The 18,856-nt window shown below is 37.9% G+C and overlaps 1 protein-coding gene across 10 annotated transcripts in view; it reads right to left on the minus strand.

The window, feature by feature from the left end:
* Positions 1 to 5,497: 5,497 nt before the first annotated feature.
* The window catches only part of LOC121322909 (TRAF2 and NCK-interacting protein kinase), a 141,594-nt gene continuing 128,235 nt past the window's right edge, over positions 5,498 to 18,856 (minus strand). For 9 of the 10 annotated variants that reach the window (XM_041263500.1, XM_041263499.1, XM_041263493.1 and 6 more), the window contains 9 exons: positions 18,589 to 18,694; positions 18,087 to 18,257; positions 17,067 to 17,210; positions 15,581 to 15,715; positions 14,357 to 14,457; positions 13,719 to 13,868; positions 13,113 to 13,272; positions 10,190 to 10,329; positions 5,498 to 9,318 (listed from right to left, as the gene is read on the minus strand). In XM_041263500.1, coding sequence (XP_041119434.1) covers positions 9,235 to 9,318; positions 10,190 to 10,329; positions 13,113 to 13,272; positions 13,719 to 13,868; positions 14,357 to 14,457; positions 15,581 to 15,715; positions 17,067 to 17,210; positions 18,087 to 18,257; positions 18,589 to 18,694 — 1,191 coding nt within the window. In that variant the 3' untranslated portion in view covers positions 5,498 to 9,234. The remainder of the gene's footprint in view (positions 9,319 to 10,189; positions 10,330 to 13,112; positions 13,273 to 13,718; positions 13,869 to 14,356; positions 14,458 to 15,580; positions 15,716 to 17,066; positions 17,211 to 18,086; positions 18,258 to 18,588; positions 18,695 to 18,856) is intronic. The other variant, XM_041263495.1, reaches the window with a different exon arrangement.

The following is an 18,856-nucleotide window of genomic DNA, read 5'->3' on the forward strand; positions in this document are numbered from 1 at the left end:
TTCTGTATTTATATATGCTCAGTAAAAAAAAAAAAAAAAAAAAACAAACTGTGCGAAATTTTGACAGTCCTGCAGAAGCACCAATGTAAGCTTTGGGCTCTTTTGTTGCCACTTTTTTTTTAATACTTTTCATTGGATCTCTGTTATTTGTTGTGAAGTTATAGTCAAGCATGACTTAACACAAGACTTGCAACAGGGTTACAAGAGATAAGAAAGTGTATTTCTGTTCCAGTAAGATAATGATTCTTCAATTTGTTCTTTTAAATTTGATGCATTTTAACCCAAGATACATTGTCAATTATGCCAAACTGGCACTGGCCTAAACTCCATCCTGGTGTTCTACGCTTGAAACATGCACTTCCAAAACTTACACAAGTATCGTACTTTTCAGCATTTCAGCAAAATGTAAAGTAATCAGTGTTTTGTACTTTCTCCAATCTCTCCAATATGTAGGAAATGAATGTGAATAGGTGTATATAGCTTGCAAGACCAGATTAAAACTAAAATGCTTTTGTGATAATTTTTAAGAGGTAGATAGTTCTGCACTTTCATTTCCTGAAGTGTGTTTATCAAGAAGCTAAAATCCTAATTCATCTCAATAGCCAAAACTGAAACAAGGCCTCCCCATTATCGCTCAATCACAAATGCTTTCATTCAAAGCCAACACTATTTATCATTCCATTAACGCATTGTAAACTTCAACATAAACCAGTCTTCAGCTCCACACACACAAAGCTGAATTCATCACATTTCCGGCCTGCCTTTCATTTGGCTGCAACAACACGGACTGTCTGGCAACATTAACTGCAGGAGGTCACTCTGCATTTACTGGTGTAATTAGTGGAAGAAAAAAGAACATCTGTTTAAATGAAAGTAGGCAATATGCGATCTTGGGTACTTTGATCTTAGAGTGGCATGAATAGTTAATGCAAAAATTGTTACATAAGCACTACAAAGTTATATGACAATTAAGTAATTGGGTACTTGGCAAAAGCAATAAACACTGTATGGAAGTAGATACACAAATATGTATCTGTGCTGATCCTACAAAGGCCCTGAGAGCAAAGCTTTAATGAGAGGGTTGTTTTTTTTCCACCTCCTTTCGTTCACATGGAGGAAGACCATACCAATGCTCTATCCACTTAAATAATGCGCAAGACTGGAGAATTCAGAGAGAAAGCTGCTACCTTTATACCTGTAAACTCCAGTTTAGTTACTGCTAATAAACTTGAGCAGCTGACAAGTCTGTATCATTCATCTCCAAGTTGTTTTTGTATTGCATTGCAAATACAAACTGCCTCCATTGCATTCCGGTCCATTTTCAGCATCGATAGGCTGTATTGTTATTTACATCCCTACCTGCCAGCAATGGTAGTGAAGAAACTACATCCTCCACAATGCACCCTGCTAGTTTCAACTTCCTCCCACATCAATACTATGCAGTTTAGGTGTTGAATGTAAATTGCCTTGCTTGTTCATCATGATGCAGTCCACAGGCACACTTAAGTCTAAAGCAGTTTTAGTAATAAGTGTTTCAATGTATTATTTTTTTGTAGATTGCTTGTGTAAGTTACCTGTAGATTTGCAGAATGTTAAATGAAATCAAAAAGGCTAGTTAATATGGGCTTAACATCCTGCACTATACAAATATCCATATGCTTTTCAGAATGCACTCCACTACAGGAGCCCCTGTGGAAAAATAACTTCCCCTAAAGTACAGTTTCATAGTAAATGAGAAGTATCAATATTGAGAAGGCCTTGTCTAAATGTTCCTGTTCAGTTTTCTGCAGGTTTAACCCCCCCCCCCCCCCCCAAAAAAAAAAACCCATAGCAGCCTTATTTGAATTGATTTACCGAATGATGTGGAACTGCTGCTTTAACCCCTTACAGCACAGATGTACAGCAAGTCATTTCTAAAGCTAGCAAGTAAATATATAAATACATCGTGCTCTTCATTCTATACTGCATTCCATCTTTGCTTAGCAACTACTATATACAGTTATTTCTGGTGTATTCCTTACTAGGACAGTCTGAAGAGCAACATCATTGGGTACTGGATACAAGATTTAAAAAGTCACAGTTGTATTGAAAGTTCCACATTCATACTCAGTTTTTCACCAATGTATGATTCCTTTATAACAGAGGAAAAGGGGATTGTTGGGTGTTTTACTGAAAAGATGCAGAGCTGGTATTTTCAACACAGAAAACTATATGTAAAAAAAAAAAAAACCCAAAAAACCCAACAACTTGATGGACCAGCCTAATGTAATGGATATTATTGTGTGATTCACTGCCATTATGGATTGTGTCCCTTGTCGGCAAGATGAGATGAGAATAAAAGGTCTAAAACCACAAATGCAAACAAGCCATACTGGTTAAGATGCTTGTTTGAAGTGTGTGGGGTCGTCTTTTTCGTCTCAAGCCTTTGCCCTGTTACACCAACAACTTAAAAAGTACTTGAGAATGTCCTACAGACAGTTCCAGACAGAACTGAAAACCTGAAAGTGTTTGGAAAGGTGTGTGTGAGTGACTGATTGAATGAAGCTAAGCTCCATTCAAACATTATCACTAAAATCAGCTTTGAAATTATTCAATTTTTAATAGGAGTTTCTAATAAAATTCCTCATGACAAGTCTTGAATATACAGTCCAACGATCCAAGCAGCAAGAACCATTTATGAAGTTGTCTTGAAAGTACTGCTGTATAGTGTATAAAGACATTCAATTCAATTTGGGCGTTTCTTCATCTTTTTGATGTAGCTAATTGCCAAACCCTATTATAGTGAACAACCTGTTCTAAAACACATTTATCCAGGTCCCAGGGGGGTTCGTTATAATGAAGTTAGCCTGTATATAGTTGGTGTCCTGGTTAATATATACAGCGCTGGATAAAATTAGTCCAGCATCGACAAGCAAGGAGGCTGGATACTGTAAGACTAGGCAACAATGTGTTAATTGTTCTGGGGGGCTACATGACAATTCCTCAGTGATTAACACCAGGACATTTTCCGTCCAATGACAAAAGTGTTTAATATGCATTCTATCTGTTACTCATTTGGGATGTCAAAACCTGTGGATAGTTCTTTGTGTTCTAAACTAAGAAAAAGTCACATACTCCTACTCTAGTCTTTAAAATATAAGCTACGTTTCTTTTTTTAAAACCATAAAAACACTTCTATAACAATTAAAATATGGTTATTGATTTTATAAGCCATGCTGGTTCATATATGAGAATTACAATTTTTATTTATTTATTTATTTTTTCTTCTGAACTCTACTACAGTTTCCACTTCTCACCCAAAGAAGAGACCTTAGTGGTCTTGAAAGCTAGTGTATTTTGTACCATTTTAATGAATCTGGATTTAGGTGGGAGTGTAACTTTGAAATCAAAGGCTTCCAACTTCCACGTGTTAAGTAGCAAACCTTTCTGAGCTAGTTTGAGAAAATAAATCCTGTTACAAAATCACAGACCACGAGAAAACTTGAAACACTCTTTTCTTGCTATATGTGAAACAATTACATCTTTACTTCTTACCTTCCCTGATTCCATCTCTCCCTTTAATTCCCTCGTCGCTTCCCATTGACAGAAAGCCCTGCCGCAGTCTAAATCCAAGTATCACAGTTAAGAGTGAATGATCTCGGTGAGTCTCCTCACACATTAGACCCTGGTTCAATGCAGGTGCTCACGGCAGAACTGCTTACCCAGCAGGAGCACACTCAATACCCTTTATCTACAGAGGCATTCCTGGTTTCAGACCATTCCCAGAACACCTTCGGTGCTGGATCCCAAGAAAATATGATCTCTATCCGCTGGGGCTGGGTATAAAATGTTTCATTATATACTACATAAACACTGCATCTCCCAGTTGCAAGTCTTGGATTTGACAGACTTGGATAGTGGGATAATTGTAGGAACCTTTAGGCTAAAATCACAAAACATTAAAAAAAAAAAAAAAAAAAAAAATTCAAAACCAGTGGTGTTAGAAACCAAGTAAATGACAGATTAATTTAAGCACTCCTGCATGCACCTTGGTTATTTCTGGCTGGTACTGTAACATGTTTTTCTGTCAATATTGCCCTCTGTATCCAAGACTACACAAATTACTGAGAAGTCAAAAACAATGCCTTTCTAGAGAATTGTCCCTTCAGAACAACTACAATGTCATCTTGGCTGCCCATAAGGCACTACTAGTTAATTCCCTAAATCACCCGTAAAAGCAAGAAATATACAGCGCGCTCAAAAGGCTTGTCTGGTAAAGGCACCACAATCAGCATGAACTTTCTCCACATCTCGCTATAGCTGAACTCCACCTGTCAGCCATCCATGATCTCATAGACGAAACAAAGTAGTAGCAGCATAATGAATCCAGAAAATCAATAGAAAAAATAAGTGACATACATTAAATAACATTAAATCTGTACCACCTCTTTAAAGGAACTGCTTTGATAAACAACTGTTCTTTCAGTACACAATTTTGTTTCTGCTTCCAGGTTATGTTCAATACTGACTGAACCAGGTTTAGAATTAATTCCAGTTCATCTTGCTGTATGGGGAATGGTTTCGTAAACATGGAGTAAAATCTATATGTGAAAAAGATCTGCATCATTGATATTGCTGGAGGTTAAAACAATGTGGTACGGAGACAGTTTATTTTTGTATGCAACCTGTATGTAACTTTATTGAGGGAATCTGATAATAAAAGGGTACCCAAATCGGTAAAGACACTTGCTAAAAGTGTGTTGTCTGCGTCACTGACATGGTCAATTGCTAAAACAGTGAAAGAGCTTTTTTATTTTTTTTATTTAAAAAATAACTTACCTGAGAAAACCATGTAATGTAGCCGATTTAGACAATACCCCTGAAACTTAAAAATAGGCATGTGACCTAAGGGTGGCAACCACACCAGGTCAGAGATCAATTTTAAGGTCACCAGCATGTAACATTGTAAATGAGAAAGCAGAACTGCAAAGATGTCTGAGATTCAATTTTGTGGTGGCATGAAATTAACCGAGAGAATACACTTGTGCACACAGCACAGAACCTTTAGCATTTCATGACCCGGAAAGCAAAGTCACATGACCCCAATATGACAGTCATCTTAGATCAGTACAGGGCACCTTATATTTTGTCTAAGGAGTCTCCATAACCTCAAAGTCAGTATCTGAAATGGTGGCAGTAGGTTTCTAAAAAAAACAAAAAAAAAAAACACATTAGTTCCTTTTAGTAGATGCTGAGATTCACACAAGACAATGTTCATGTTCTGGCTATAGCAAGACAAGTTCAAAAGCACCTTGATTGGGGAAAAAAGAAAGCACGCTTGACAAATGGTTTGAACTCTCATGAGTAAATTATGGCAAAGTGCTGGTTGCGATCCAACAATTATAATTTATAGTAAATAAATCCAAGAGCTTTCAGAGAAAGGGCACAGTTTGAACAGAAGATCAGTTGTTAAAGAAAACCAGCAGGTTAGCAACAGAGAAGCAGAAAATCATTTCAATCATTTTCTTAACATTTTTATTTAAAAAAACAGGACATGACTAATGCTTCCTATATTAGGCAGACATAACCGAGGCAGAACCTCAAATGCTAAAGAGGGGGGTTAAGACTAAATAAAGCAATTAAAAAAACCTATTCTAATCCAAAAAACGGTATATTATTAATTGCATAGATTTGTTAAAGTCACTCTAACTTCAACAAATCAAAAAAAAATGAAAAGACAACAAAAGAGAGATAACATTTCAAATCAAATAATTCAGTAGTACAGTTTATTGCTAAAACCCTGTTTCACAGAATACACCCAGGAATTGTTTTTTGTATTATTCCTTATTTTTAAATAGAAATTATTAAAATGTGCAAACTTGTTGACACATTAAAACCAGCGGCAAAACTACTGTAATTAATGTCCCCCCCCACCACAGTATCACAATAAGGGAAACATGAGAATTAAAAAAAAAAAAAAATGAATTGGTCTTCGAAACATCGACAGTGCTAGTTGTGAATAGAAGGATTGTGTGAAAGGAAATACAGGGTAGCCCAAGGTCGAGAACCATGTGATGTGGTCTGAATCGTTGCAGATAAAGCAAGTCACAGTGCAACCATTAGCAGTGCCAAACCAAGCAGTCTCTGTCAAAACAGAATAGGTCTCCATATATTTTCCCTACTGGATTATGGATAACCGAATCTCATTATGGTTTCGGGATTCTATGATGTCCAAATGCATTTTATTAAAATAGATTCCATACTTTCATAGGTGGTCTATCTTTTCTTAGTTTAGGTGTTTCATAAAATTAAAAAAAAATTAAAAATGTGACGTGAATAATTTTGCATTTATAGTGCAGCCCCCGTTCCACCTTCCCCATGAGATAACTATGCTCAGTTACATGTGGAAGGCATTGCTTGGAAAGAAGTCCACAGGACTGATAATATATTCACGTGTGCTGTGGTCTCCCGGTCAGGGTCACTGGGATTCTTCTGATGTTGATAAACAGCTGTTATGGAAGATATCATTTCAAGCTTTAAAAAGGAACACCTGAAAAAAGGATGAGTTTTTTGTACAGAACTTTTACATAGATTGTATAGTTACACAAATAAGCTTCATGCCCCCCCCCCCTCCCCCAATTAATTTTCAAGATTTGAAACAGGAATATTAAGTACCAAGTAAAACTTTCATCATATAGGAGTGTCTATTGATGAAATCCATGTAAACGTATTCATAAAACGGCTAGGCTGGCAGCAGTTGACATTACAAGCTACATTTCTACTGTACAACGTACTTTAACACTAAACTATGTAGAAAAGATATGCGTACAGTTTTGGGGAATTTATTTTTGTCTCACTGGCACCTGCACCAATTTGTGGTCTTCTAAATATTAAGTCAAGTAAAATGTCAGAGACCTTAAAAAAAAAAAAAAAAAAAAAAAAAAAAAAAAAAAAAAAAAAAACCTAAAAAAAGAAGAATACAAGAAAAAGATGCTGTCCCCAATTAACAAAGGCAGTGCACAATTACAGCCACCCTAGTTCCAACATACCCCCATTTTACTGATTTACTGTATCAAATACCTACAATAATACTCATTAAAAAAAACACACCAAAAAAACACATCAGTTAGCAACTTAAGTGAACAAAACATTAAGCTTACAAACAAAGCAGCCAAAAGTAAAAGGTTAAGAGAAGCAATGGTCTGGCCTAATCCATGGAAGCAACTCTGAGGCAACAAACTCTGAACCTGGTTCTGATAAGATGTACATAAACCTCCTTTGACTTTTAAAATACATATAGTTAGCTTTGGTACCCCCCAATGCATCATTCTAAAACTGTTAATTTCCTGTTTCAACTGTACAGCTTCAAATACAATTTCAATAGGGGTTTTTACCTGTGCTGCACCCCCCCCATAGTCAGTTATGTATGCTGTCGAATGCCAACAAACTGCCCATTAACATTCATTTTCTCATTTCTGAAAGTGTGGAATGCTTTGACCGCTCAACTCTGTATAGTTGACATATAGAAAAAATGAATGAAGCTCAATATTGGACAGAACACCACAAAAAAAAAAAAAAAAAAAAAAAAAGGTAAATGTAATGTTCCTTTCTTCTGTAAGAATATTTTGCCATATACTTTAAGGACAGAATGGTAAGAACTGCATTCAAAGCAGATAGAATACTGAATTAATTCATTTAAAAAAAAACACATTCCCAAGCCGAACAATGGCCTACATTTCTGATTTTACCCTAACCAGTGACCAGTTTGACGTAAGAAGCCATTGCTACTCTTGTGCTCTTTAATGTCAAAAACAAACACACACACACACTGCAGGAATAATAAAAAAGAAACCTGTAAAAAGAAAACAAAACGAGGTAGGTTAGAAAGAGGAAGCGCAACACAGAACTTATTTTCTGCGACAACACCATAAAAACCACAGGCAGCCATGCTTGCAGCTACTTTTAAAAGTAAAAAGAAAAAAAGAAAAGCCGCTAACATTTCTCGGAGACCATTGTTAGAATTTTTTAAAAAACCGTAACCATTAGTAACAGGAATTCGTAATGTCTACCTGAACTAAGAACAAGCATTTTACAGATCCATAGAAATGTAACAATATGGGTTAATTGTATATAAGCTTATCTTGGGAATTTCAATAGTTAAACAGCAGTAAATAGCACCAAACCACCCCCTTCCAAAATAAAATGGTGCCAGTTAATTGTAGACTGTTCCCTGATACAAGCATTCCCTCGAGCTGTGCATTGAAACACCTGCGAGGATGAGAAGATGTTATTACCAAATTACATTACGGCCATCTCTTTGCTGGCAAGACTTGATATTTAAAGGAAAACAAAATGAAAAAAGTCTGATTCTCTGAAAGCCTTGCCAACAGGGAGTCATCAGTCTTGTGGGTGCCTACTTTTTTAGTTTCTAGTTTTCAATGGCTTTTAGAGTTTGTCAATTTTCTTGTGGGTCAACATTTAATATGCTTGTGCCCATGCCTCATCCTGGTAGTTATGTGCAAACGACACCACTCGACCTCAGCAAGCCAGTAAGCTGCATCACTTATATCAAAATTAGGACCTCATCTAGATTGATAGTCTAAAGACAGTTGGTCGTTTAGCCATGGAAAACTACCCCCCTAAAACAAACTAGTCTTACCCAACTGCCTTTAAGAGAGTGGGTGTTAAAGAATTGAAACTAGACCCAGCATTAAACATCAGCTTTTGATGTATAATTGTGCTCCCCTGCTATTTTATTTATTTATTTTAAATCCTCCTAACACCCGTTTGTACATCACCTATATACGCAAGACTACCAGCAGGCAGATCAATTTCATGTTCCCCCAATTCCAGATAAGAGCCCCGCCCACCCCCCAAGCCAAAACTCTTTCCCGGTTTTCACAAAAAGAAAAAACAAAGCAAAAAATAAATAAATCCCAAATGATTGTGAGAGGCCTCCAAAGAAAGGCCTTCCAGTGTCCATATCCACAGAGGCACATCTTTCATTCAGCCTCCACAGATTGAACCTGTTTGTACATCTGTTGTTCCATCTTGTCAAGCGGTCCAGGCAATACTGGCTTGAAGGTTGTGCAACAACAATAGGGAAGCGTCATATCCGGGCGTTCAAACACCCTTTAGACTTATAAATCCACATTTAAGGTGGTCTTTTTTTTTTTTTTTTTTTTTTTAGTTTTTTCTTTAAAGTGTACCGTAGGTCTACAAATGTAATCCATCAGTCGCTTTCATACGTGTGTGTTACCAGTTCATCATAGAGTTTCTATTGAGGGTCATGAAGAAGACCTGGCTGCTGCCACCAGATCGAACAGAGGCAAAGAAAACCTGCAGGGGGAAATCATTTTGGAAAGTTACACTTTTGTACAAAAGGAGAAAGGTATGTTAGGCCTGTTTTTTGGCCCATAGCTGGTGTAAAAATTAAAGGTCTGGACAAGTATACGTTTTACAGAGAGTTTACTATTAATTCTAATTACTGAATCATGAAATAACGAGGCGCAAGAAACCTACTAGACAAACGTTTCTATCGAAGCTTCCCTTGCACATGGCACAACATTAACACCTGCAGGATGTCAGGCATTGAATGAAACTCAATATATAGCTTAAACACAGTAACATACTACCATTGTCCCAATGTGCAGTTACGGTAACTAAATAGGCCACAGACTTGGGCGAGGTGATTTAAGCAATGGTTGAGCCTCTTTGTTTCATTAGTTTGGTATGACATCCATTTTCATTTGATTTTCTAATAACACTCCACTTAGACCTGATCATCCAAACATTAACCAGTTCCCTGACTCAAACTGAACTTGTATCCAATGAACTTAGTTTTTTTTTTTTTTTTGGAGTAATTGGCTCTTGAATCACAGAATGTGGAAATACATTGGACATGAGTGTTGAATACAAGTCACTGCTGAATATCGAATGGATGAAATATGGAAAGAGAGAATTACAAATAAAATGAGTGGTTTTAACAGATTAGGTTATTATAAAATTGATATTGGTTCACACTGTGTTGCCTCATTATCACCGATTGGTTGTTAATGTGTAGATTGCAAACAATGCGAAAATTATAATTTCTTGTTTTGCAATTAAAATATTAACAGGTTTTGAATTCACACCTGTCGACACAAAGGGAACCTTTGGAAAGACCCAAAGCCAGGAAAGACCCACAAAGTTGAAAAGCTGATCAAATTACCTTATCGTTTCTCTCACTGAGGAATTTTAATCGCTGAGCTCGCTTGTGCATGAAAACTCCATCGAGGTGTCCCGTCTCCACTGATCGGATCTCAATGGCCTTCTCTCCCCAGCCCATGATCTGATTGGAGTGGATGTAGGCTGTAAAGACAAAGGAGAATGCTGAAGAACAGCTCAACTGGTCCTGGTTCTACTCCTCGTCAACGACTTCTGACGTCAAACAGCAACCCGATACTGGCAAAGCAACCATGCGAGGAGATGATTATTGCAGCAGTTTCAAATGCTAAAGTCACGCCTGTTTTGTCGAATTTGTTTGGGAGCAACACGTTTTTGTTTGTTTGTTTGTTTTCTTTTGAGTGAGTGTGTAGTTAGTAAAATACCCGGGAAAACAAACTACCCGTGAGGGGTAAAAAAAAAAAAAAAAAAAAAAAAAAAAAAGACAATCTTTTTTGGAGGTATTTTTCAGTTGTTAGAACAAAACCACGGAGATCTCAGAGTTGTTCTAAACTAAGTAATGAGAAGGTAGAATGTATAGATTAAGGGCAAAACCCAGTGGTCTGGCGAGTCTAGTTTGCCCAGGCCAAACTGGCTTTTCCAAGTTTACTGGGAGAAACCCGTATTTTCAAAAGTTTTCACTGAATTTTGGGGCTAGCCCAGGTGAGTCTAGTTTCGTCCAACGCTTCAGAATCGATGCTGGGTGAATCTGCTTCGCCCATGCCATTAATTTGGGCGACTCTAGTTTTGTCAGGGTACCTGCCTTGCCTCCACTTCTGACAACAATGTAGCTACTGTGTGCTGGGATTCCAGCAGTGGTGCAGAAAAGGCACGATACCTGGGCTGCTTTTAACAGTAGTTAAAATCACTCTTTATTACCTCCCCTTGGCGAAACTAGATTGGCCCGGGCAAAACTAAACTCGCCAGACCACCGGATTTTGCCCTTAACATATGTATAAAGTATATGGATATAACCAGGCCATTTGTTTTGTTAGTCAAGTCAGGAGATCTTGGGTTAGTGTATACAATTGCTAGCTGTACATATTCATTCTTTTAAAGCCAAATAAAATATGCCTCCCCAGCAACAGTTGAAGATTTTACATACTACAGAAACAAAATCCTTCAATACCGAACAAACAACTTGAATCAGATGAAACCGGTTACGCATAGAAAACGATCTGCATTACCTGTATGGCAGATCCGACTATCCAAATAAAACTTGGATAGTCCACCAGAACTCTAACAAAAAGGTGCACCACAATCTGATCTTTTCTTTTATCTGTTGTTTATTTATTATATTGCCATTACCAGCAATAATAGCTTCACAGACACCACCGGTTTGCACCTAAGTTTTAGTAAAACATAATAACATTCCTGCTGAAATCTTAGTCCCTTCATTAGACATGCAAAAATAAAATCATGTTGCATCAATAGGTGCAAAAGAAATGTTACAGTGAATATCCAATGTGGATCAGACCAAATAAATAAATAAATAAATAAAAAAAATACTGCCTACAATATACAGTACCATAAGCCAGTGACAAATTTATTTTAATTAGTAGAGAGTCCCAAAAAGGGCTGACATTTTAAAATTCTTTGGGAATTTTCTAAATCAAAAAGGGGGCTGCATAATGAAGTAAGGATGTGCATTTTAATGTATTGGCCTTTCACAGAAAAATGCTTCTTTGGTATCTACCAGAGATAGCGCTTCCAGCTATAAAGCCTAAATAAAACAGTGCTGGAAATGATAATGCTCTTAAAAAAAGTGTTAATAATAAAGGCGAATAATTAAACATTTTAAAAGTTTTATAATACATATTTTAATATGCAGCTGTAAAGTATCCGGATAAGTGTCCGTTTCAGTCAAATTCTAATACTTGCACAGTGCTGAATGAAATCAAATCTCTGTTACTGGAATTATAATATTAATGAATCATATTCAAGAAATGCTAATAACTCAAAACACTTGAGAAAAGTCAGCCCGCGTTTACAAGAGTATTAAACAGACCAAGGATTGAAAAGACAGGAAAATGTGTAGCATGTCTATGCTGTTTTATACTTTAAGTACTTTTTTCTTTTTTTACATTTTGCAGCCCCCACAGCTGGATGAAAAGAAGAAAAAAAAAAGTCAGGTAAAAAAGGTAGATACCTTACCAGTGTTGTTCTTTATTGCATTTTCCACTGAGATTATTTTGAAGGTCGCTTTTTTAAGACTGCTTTGATGTTGATTCAGTTGCTAGCGGTTTTGAAACTCGGCTTAGCACATATTTGTGCTGTAAATGAACAGTTTGTGTAAAAACTGTTGGCAAAAGATCTCCACATTCTAACTTGATGAGTCATCCTTGGTGGACACTGAGTTTTGGCACCACACGTAACAGAAGGATCTTCTAAATGAAACTGGATCCTCTTTGCATGAATACACTTCCATTTTGGGATTCTTTAATAGGTTCCAATTCGGTTCAGGTAACAGGAAGTGACCAACCAAAAAAAGTGTGTTCAAGATGGGTCTCTTGTACTGGTTTACACTCCGACTGTGTAAAGTTGTACTAAAAGCAGAACAAATATGAATTAAATCATTTACAGAAGACACTGACTGAAGTGTCTTTTAGTACTGTTGCTTCTGTTTCATTGTACCACTTAGCTGCCCATTCCAGTCATGGTCTCCCAGTGACACGTAGTGGTGAAAATGTTTAAAAAGGCTGTGGTGTTTTATGATGCACTGTTTATATAGAGCGCTCCCAAATATGAAACCGATGTTAACTGACTATCCATCTAAGGCAATATTCGTTACAAGTCTTGGAAGAGGTGAAGGGTTCGGGTTCGTGCTCAACCCTTGTCTATTTAAAAAGTATTCGCGTGTAAGGAACTGCACCTACCAGCTGATTCTGAAACCCAATCAGCCGATAACAGAATGAGCTTATTACACCTACCAACAGAGGTGGGCATCTCTCCCCATTGAAGCACCACGTCTTTTGTGATTCTGCCGTATGTGTTCACATAGACCCCCTCATCTTCATAACACAGAAGCATCTCCATTCCGTCAGTCTTGGGGAGGATCACAATGGCATGTGGGGTGATATTGCTCTGAATCTGGGGGAGGGAACATTGTAAATAAGCCTCTGTAAAAATCAGAAACTATGTCTTAATGGCAAACCAATTTCAATGCCTCAATGCTTTTCCCCTGAGAAACTGCTGCAATATGGGCTCCCACTCAAACAGAACCAACAGACAGGAGGCCAGAAAAAGTATTTTCCGGTTGCTTTGTTTGGCTGTCAAAGTCCTTAAGGATTTGTCAAAGGTCGTAGATCGGGGAGTAACAGTTAGATATTACCATCTTCTTTGATTTGATCATGTACCTGCTTTTGCTTTATTGAAATTGTTGAGCGTAGGAGTGTATAACAAAGTTAGGCTTGTCCGACAACACGTTGGTTTATAAATAAGAATTGTGATAGAAATGATAGCCAACGTTACCGTGCCGATTTTACTTCAAAATGCTAAGTCATACTAACTGGATTGGTTCCGTCTTCTTAACTTACATGGGACGGGATGTAGATATCATAGGGATTCCCTGAATCCACATCAATCACATGAAAACCCACGCTGGACCCATAGATAACCTTTAACCTCTGACCTTCTTCGACAGTTAAGTCAACAAGTTGGGGCTTGTACTGTAGATCTGTAAAAGACTTGAGAAAAACTGAAAATGTTAACAGTAAAAAGCACACATTTCAGGTATGATCAAAAGTCAGTCTCCAGGGCAACTAACATAATAGCATCTTAAGCAATATTATTAAAACTAGTAGTTTCTCAATATTTCAAGAAATTTTTTTTTTTTTTAGAAAGTTTCAAATTTGTGCAAGCTGTTCCCAACATTTCCTACTATACATACACATTATATACTATTTATTAATTGTACATGAATTATGAAATCAATTAAACTCGTGATTTCAAACATTTAATGTACTATAAACCCACATAACTCAACTGCATAAACATGTACTTTTTTTCCCTGTGCTCCTAAAAACTAAAAAGCAATTAAAAAAACAACACCCTCCTTTTATATTCAAGTACAATATAGTCCCTTCTCCTAGTCACAGGGAAGCGATAACACTAGCAGAAACAACAACACTAAAACAAGCATTCTTGTGTATAATAGAAAAAAAAGTTCATTTACCTTGAAGGCCATGAACTTGTGATAGGGTTTTGGAGCCCAAGCATATATCTCCACAGAGTTCTTCAAAGCGATAACCAGAAACTTGATTCTTTCATATTTCACTAGAGTAGAAAGGACATCACATTTACAGTACAATAAACCAGTGGTTTGACTTGATCATTACAACTGGAACACCAAACACTCAAACAGAACTCTTAAAACTACTGTTGAAGGAACACAATCAAGTAGACAAGACAATGTGGTTTCTTATTGTAGGTCCCTATTTGGAAGCAAGAACAAAGGCAAAGGCATTTTTCTAAGAGTGGGATTATTTTAATAATATACAAAATACACTAGCAACATACTATTCTGTAATAATATATATTTTCTTCTCCACTCAAAATTTACCTTTGTACTTTCTTCACACCACCCTGCTTCAAACTACAATTCAGTGCTGTGCATGTTAAGCATGTAGATACTGGACTATACTGACATGCTGACTTCTGGTAGGCATAATCAAATGCCAGGTCTGTCTGGAGGGTGGACAATGTGGCAGGTATGAAGGATGGAGTTTTAGGCCAGCACAGATTGTAATTTTAGGTATTCACATATTACCACTACCAGATATCCCTTGGGTATTTAATTTCATAATCTCCAATTGAAGAAATGCCCAGTCTCCCAGTAAAGGCGGTCCGTGTGGATGTGCCCTATAGCCTGGAGATCGCAAGTTCGAATCCAGGCTATGTCACTGCTGACCGTGACCGGGAGCTCCACAATTGGCCGTGTGCCACCTGCCGCCCGGGGGGAGGGAGGGCTAGGTCAGCCAGGGTGTCCTCGGCTCACAGCGCACCAGCAACCCCTGTGGTCTGGCTGGGCGCCTACAGGCTCGCCTGTAAGCTGCCCAGAGCTGCGTTGTCCTCCGACGCTGTAGCTCTGGGTGGCTGCATGGTGAGTCTGCAGTGTGAAAAGAAGCAGGCGGCTGACGGCACACACTTTGGAGGACAACCTCTGTTTGTCTTCACCCCTCCCGAGTCAGCGCAGGGGTGGTAGCAGTGAGCTGAACCTAGAAATAATTGGACACGACTAAATTGGGGAGAAAAATAAAAAATAAAGATCTAATAATTGGTGACGACTAAATTGAAATACATAAATGCCCAACATACAATAGCTATGAATACCACGTAATGTTTTGGAGCTGTATAATTTACTGCATGTGTTAAAAACAGAGTAGACTGATGTACTTACCAACTTTGTAATGCACACAGCCCTCCAGCTCCCCAACCGTGATCCAGCCCTGTTTCTTTTCGACTTCCGGATCATTGTGCAACACCCTGTTCCTCAGCCATGACAGGTAGTACACTCGCAGCTTATTTTTCTTCCCTAACAAGAAACAGCCAACAAAAAAAACCAAAAACAAATTAGTGCTGTGTGCCCTAGAAGAATCGTTATAATAGCTCCCTCAAGGATTTATTGACTCCTGTAATGAACTCACAAACCCGGGATGACATATAAAAAGTCCAGCTCTGAGGGCTGTAAATTATTCATATAACATGCACTGAAATACACAGAATGCCATGGGTCATAGGATGCTCTGCCTTGTATGTATATAAGGCACTGTTGAAGCTTTTGGTGTACTTCTGGATAGTAACCTCTCCTTTGATGCCCAAATCTCCTCTATAGTCAAATCCTCCTTCTACCACCCCCGAAACACCTCAAAAGTTCCCTAGCCTTTTATTTAATGTATTTGCATTTAATTTTTTTTTTTACTGTTTGTATTTAATGTACTATGCCCTGTATTTCACTTTATTTAATATACTGTATAATTTCTTTTGGTTTTATTGGCGGTTTTGATTGGATTGGCAATAATTCTTCCACCAATCAGAGTGTGGCATACAGTGAGTGATCCCGGCCTATGACAGAATGGTATGCAGCACAGGTTAAAGAAGCGCTGGGCAAGGGAAAGAATGTGTTGGATATCAAAGTGAATATGAGAATGGCAGTGTGAGGAAGCCAAATTTGCTTGAAAAAATTAAAAACAGACCGGACATTTACATCAATGGATTTAGAAAATTTGGAATTTATGATGTGATCATAAACTCTGAGGCAGTGTACATCGAGTCTGCTACTGTGGTAACTGTTTTATGTTAAGCAGTTTGGTGTTATTTTATTTATTTATTTTTACAAGGGGTTAATTAAGTACTGTAACAGCCACAATTGTTTATTTCAAACTTGTTAGAAAGTCTGTAACAAAAGCAAATGCTTTGGATTGTTATTATCGATTTGTTGTAGATGCTACTGTTAAGACACCCATCATGCAGGTATCACAACATCCCTAAACAATGTTAAAATTAATTAGTTCTGCACCGTATAAAATGCATTGATGGAAATGTCCAGTGTGGTTTTTGATGCGTGTCCCGATGGCTTGCACCGCCCAGTTCTGTCAATTTTCCTTTTCTTTTTATGATTTCAAGGCAAATACACCAGTTTTGTGCTGATGTCATGTTCATATCTTCTGTATTTACGCATCACATTCCACATGTAAAGTGTGTATACCCACGATTTTTACCGATGTTTCAATTAAACTATTTTTTGCCGATTTCATCCCTATTTTAATATTTGTAAAATAAACTCAGAAAAATTCTTGGATTTTTGTTTTTTTAAAGATAAAAACCAAAAACGCGGAACACTACTTATATGGTAGTATTCAATTGAAACTAAACATGGCCTTTACCAGATATTGTCACAAGGACATTAAGCCCCTCCAGGACCTCCATCTGCTGAAAGCGCCTCCTGTTGATCAGGTTGTAGACCTTTCCTTGACCGCTCCTGTCCAACAGCATGAGCCCGTTTTCAGTGCCGATCAGCAGGTTCACCCCTGAAACATACAGACAAACAGCTGAGCTTCTTAACCACTGTACAAGGACTGGTTTGGCTATGGCTATAGAGCTTACTATATATCCCTAATACCCAGTGGCTCAGTAATATACAACAGTGCATTACAGTCCTCCTCTCCCATTTCAGTGTGTGCCTTTGTAAATGCTGACCCCTGCTGGTGACACAAAGACCTTAAAATTGCCAGTTTGCAACCAGCCTGTCACCATTTACAAAGAGAAGAGGCCAGATAGCAATGCAACAATTAACGATTAATTGATTACTCATTTGCCATTTTTTTTGCAAGCCACAATTATTTATTGTGTAACCGGCCTATGCCCTATTTAGACAGATAGATAGATCTAGTATATTCAATTATATATGAAGGCTTTTGTAAAGTGTGCTGTACATTTATTTGCTTCTTGCTTCTAAACAATAACGTTTTCTCAGTGCACCAGTTATTGTAGACTATTAGCTGTACAATATTCAATTAGGATTGCATCTCTGCAACCAAGGTTACAAAACAAACTGTATAGGAATTCCCCTCTAGTTTAAGTTCGGCAACTCTGCTATGTCAGGGTTCTTGACAATTTTAAAGTCCAGGAAATGTATATATTTAAATAAATAAACAAACAAACAAACAAACAAACAAGCAAGCACAGAGGGTGGGGTTCAACAATTCATATTTCACGCATTCCAAAATGTTACAAATGGGCCAGACTGTGCTCCACAGCAATGTATTTTTGCTTCTGGTAAACTGTGATGAATCATCAAGAAATGCAATGAATGCAACTGTAATGAATGCAGGTCAAGAAAGGCTTTTCTTAGGGGAAGCAAGCAGTGTGGGCACTCCACCCTGTTACTGGTTCCTCATGCTCACCCCAGAGAGCCGCGCACAGTATCTCTGAATTGAAGCGCTTCTTGTATTTGCGGATCTCCGGTGTGTCACTGTGCGGCCGTATGTTCGTCGGGTTCACGTTCACCACTGAGATCTTCCTGGCTTCGTTCAGCTTGGCCTGTTCCTGTTGCAGCAGCTCGTTGGCAAACATGGCTGAAGAGTTCACAGTAATTAGAGAGAGTGGCTTCAAGGAGGATTCCGATTACCATGAATAGATAAGCTGTATCTAATTTACATATCTTTAATGTTATTCCCAGACTTGGCAATTTACTCAAACTATATCCCCATTCAAAACAGGGTTATATGGCTTAAAATACAGCAGGCTATCAGTATTACCAGATGAGAAACAACCACTCCTCACAATATTAAAGACTGAACACGAACAAGCGTTCTACCAAACTGAACCCACAGTGATTGAAGAGAAACTCTGAGGGGTGTGGCTTCAAGTAGTTCCAAACTGCAATGGACTTCGATACTTTCTTACCTGCTGCTGATGTGTCATCGTCATCGTCATCGGTGGGCGATGTCTGATATACTCGAGGGTCCACAAACGGAGTGAAGGAGGCTTTGGAGCCACTGCCAAAGCCATACTGTCAAGCACATGACAACCTTTAGACAGCTTTCACTATGACTCATTGAAAAAGGCTTAAGAGGAGAACTGCCAGTAAAAAGTGCAAGACTAGCCATAACTAGTGAAATGTAGTACAGTAGTCCATCGTGTATCTGACTGTGATGGGACCAGAGTAAGGCTG

Source organism: Polyodon spathula, chromosome 11 (genome assembly GCF_017654505.1).
Source record: "Polyodon spathula isolate WHYD16114869_AA chromosome 11, ASM1765450v1, whole genome shotgun sequence".
Lineage (NCBI taxonomy): Eukaryota > Metazoa > Chordata > Actinopteri > Acipenseriformes > Polyodontidae > Polyodon > Polyodon spathula.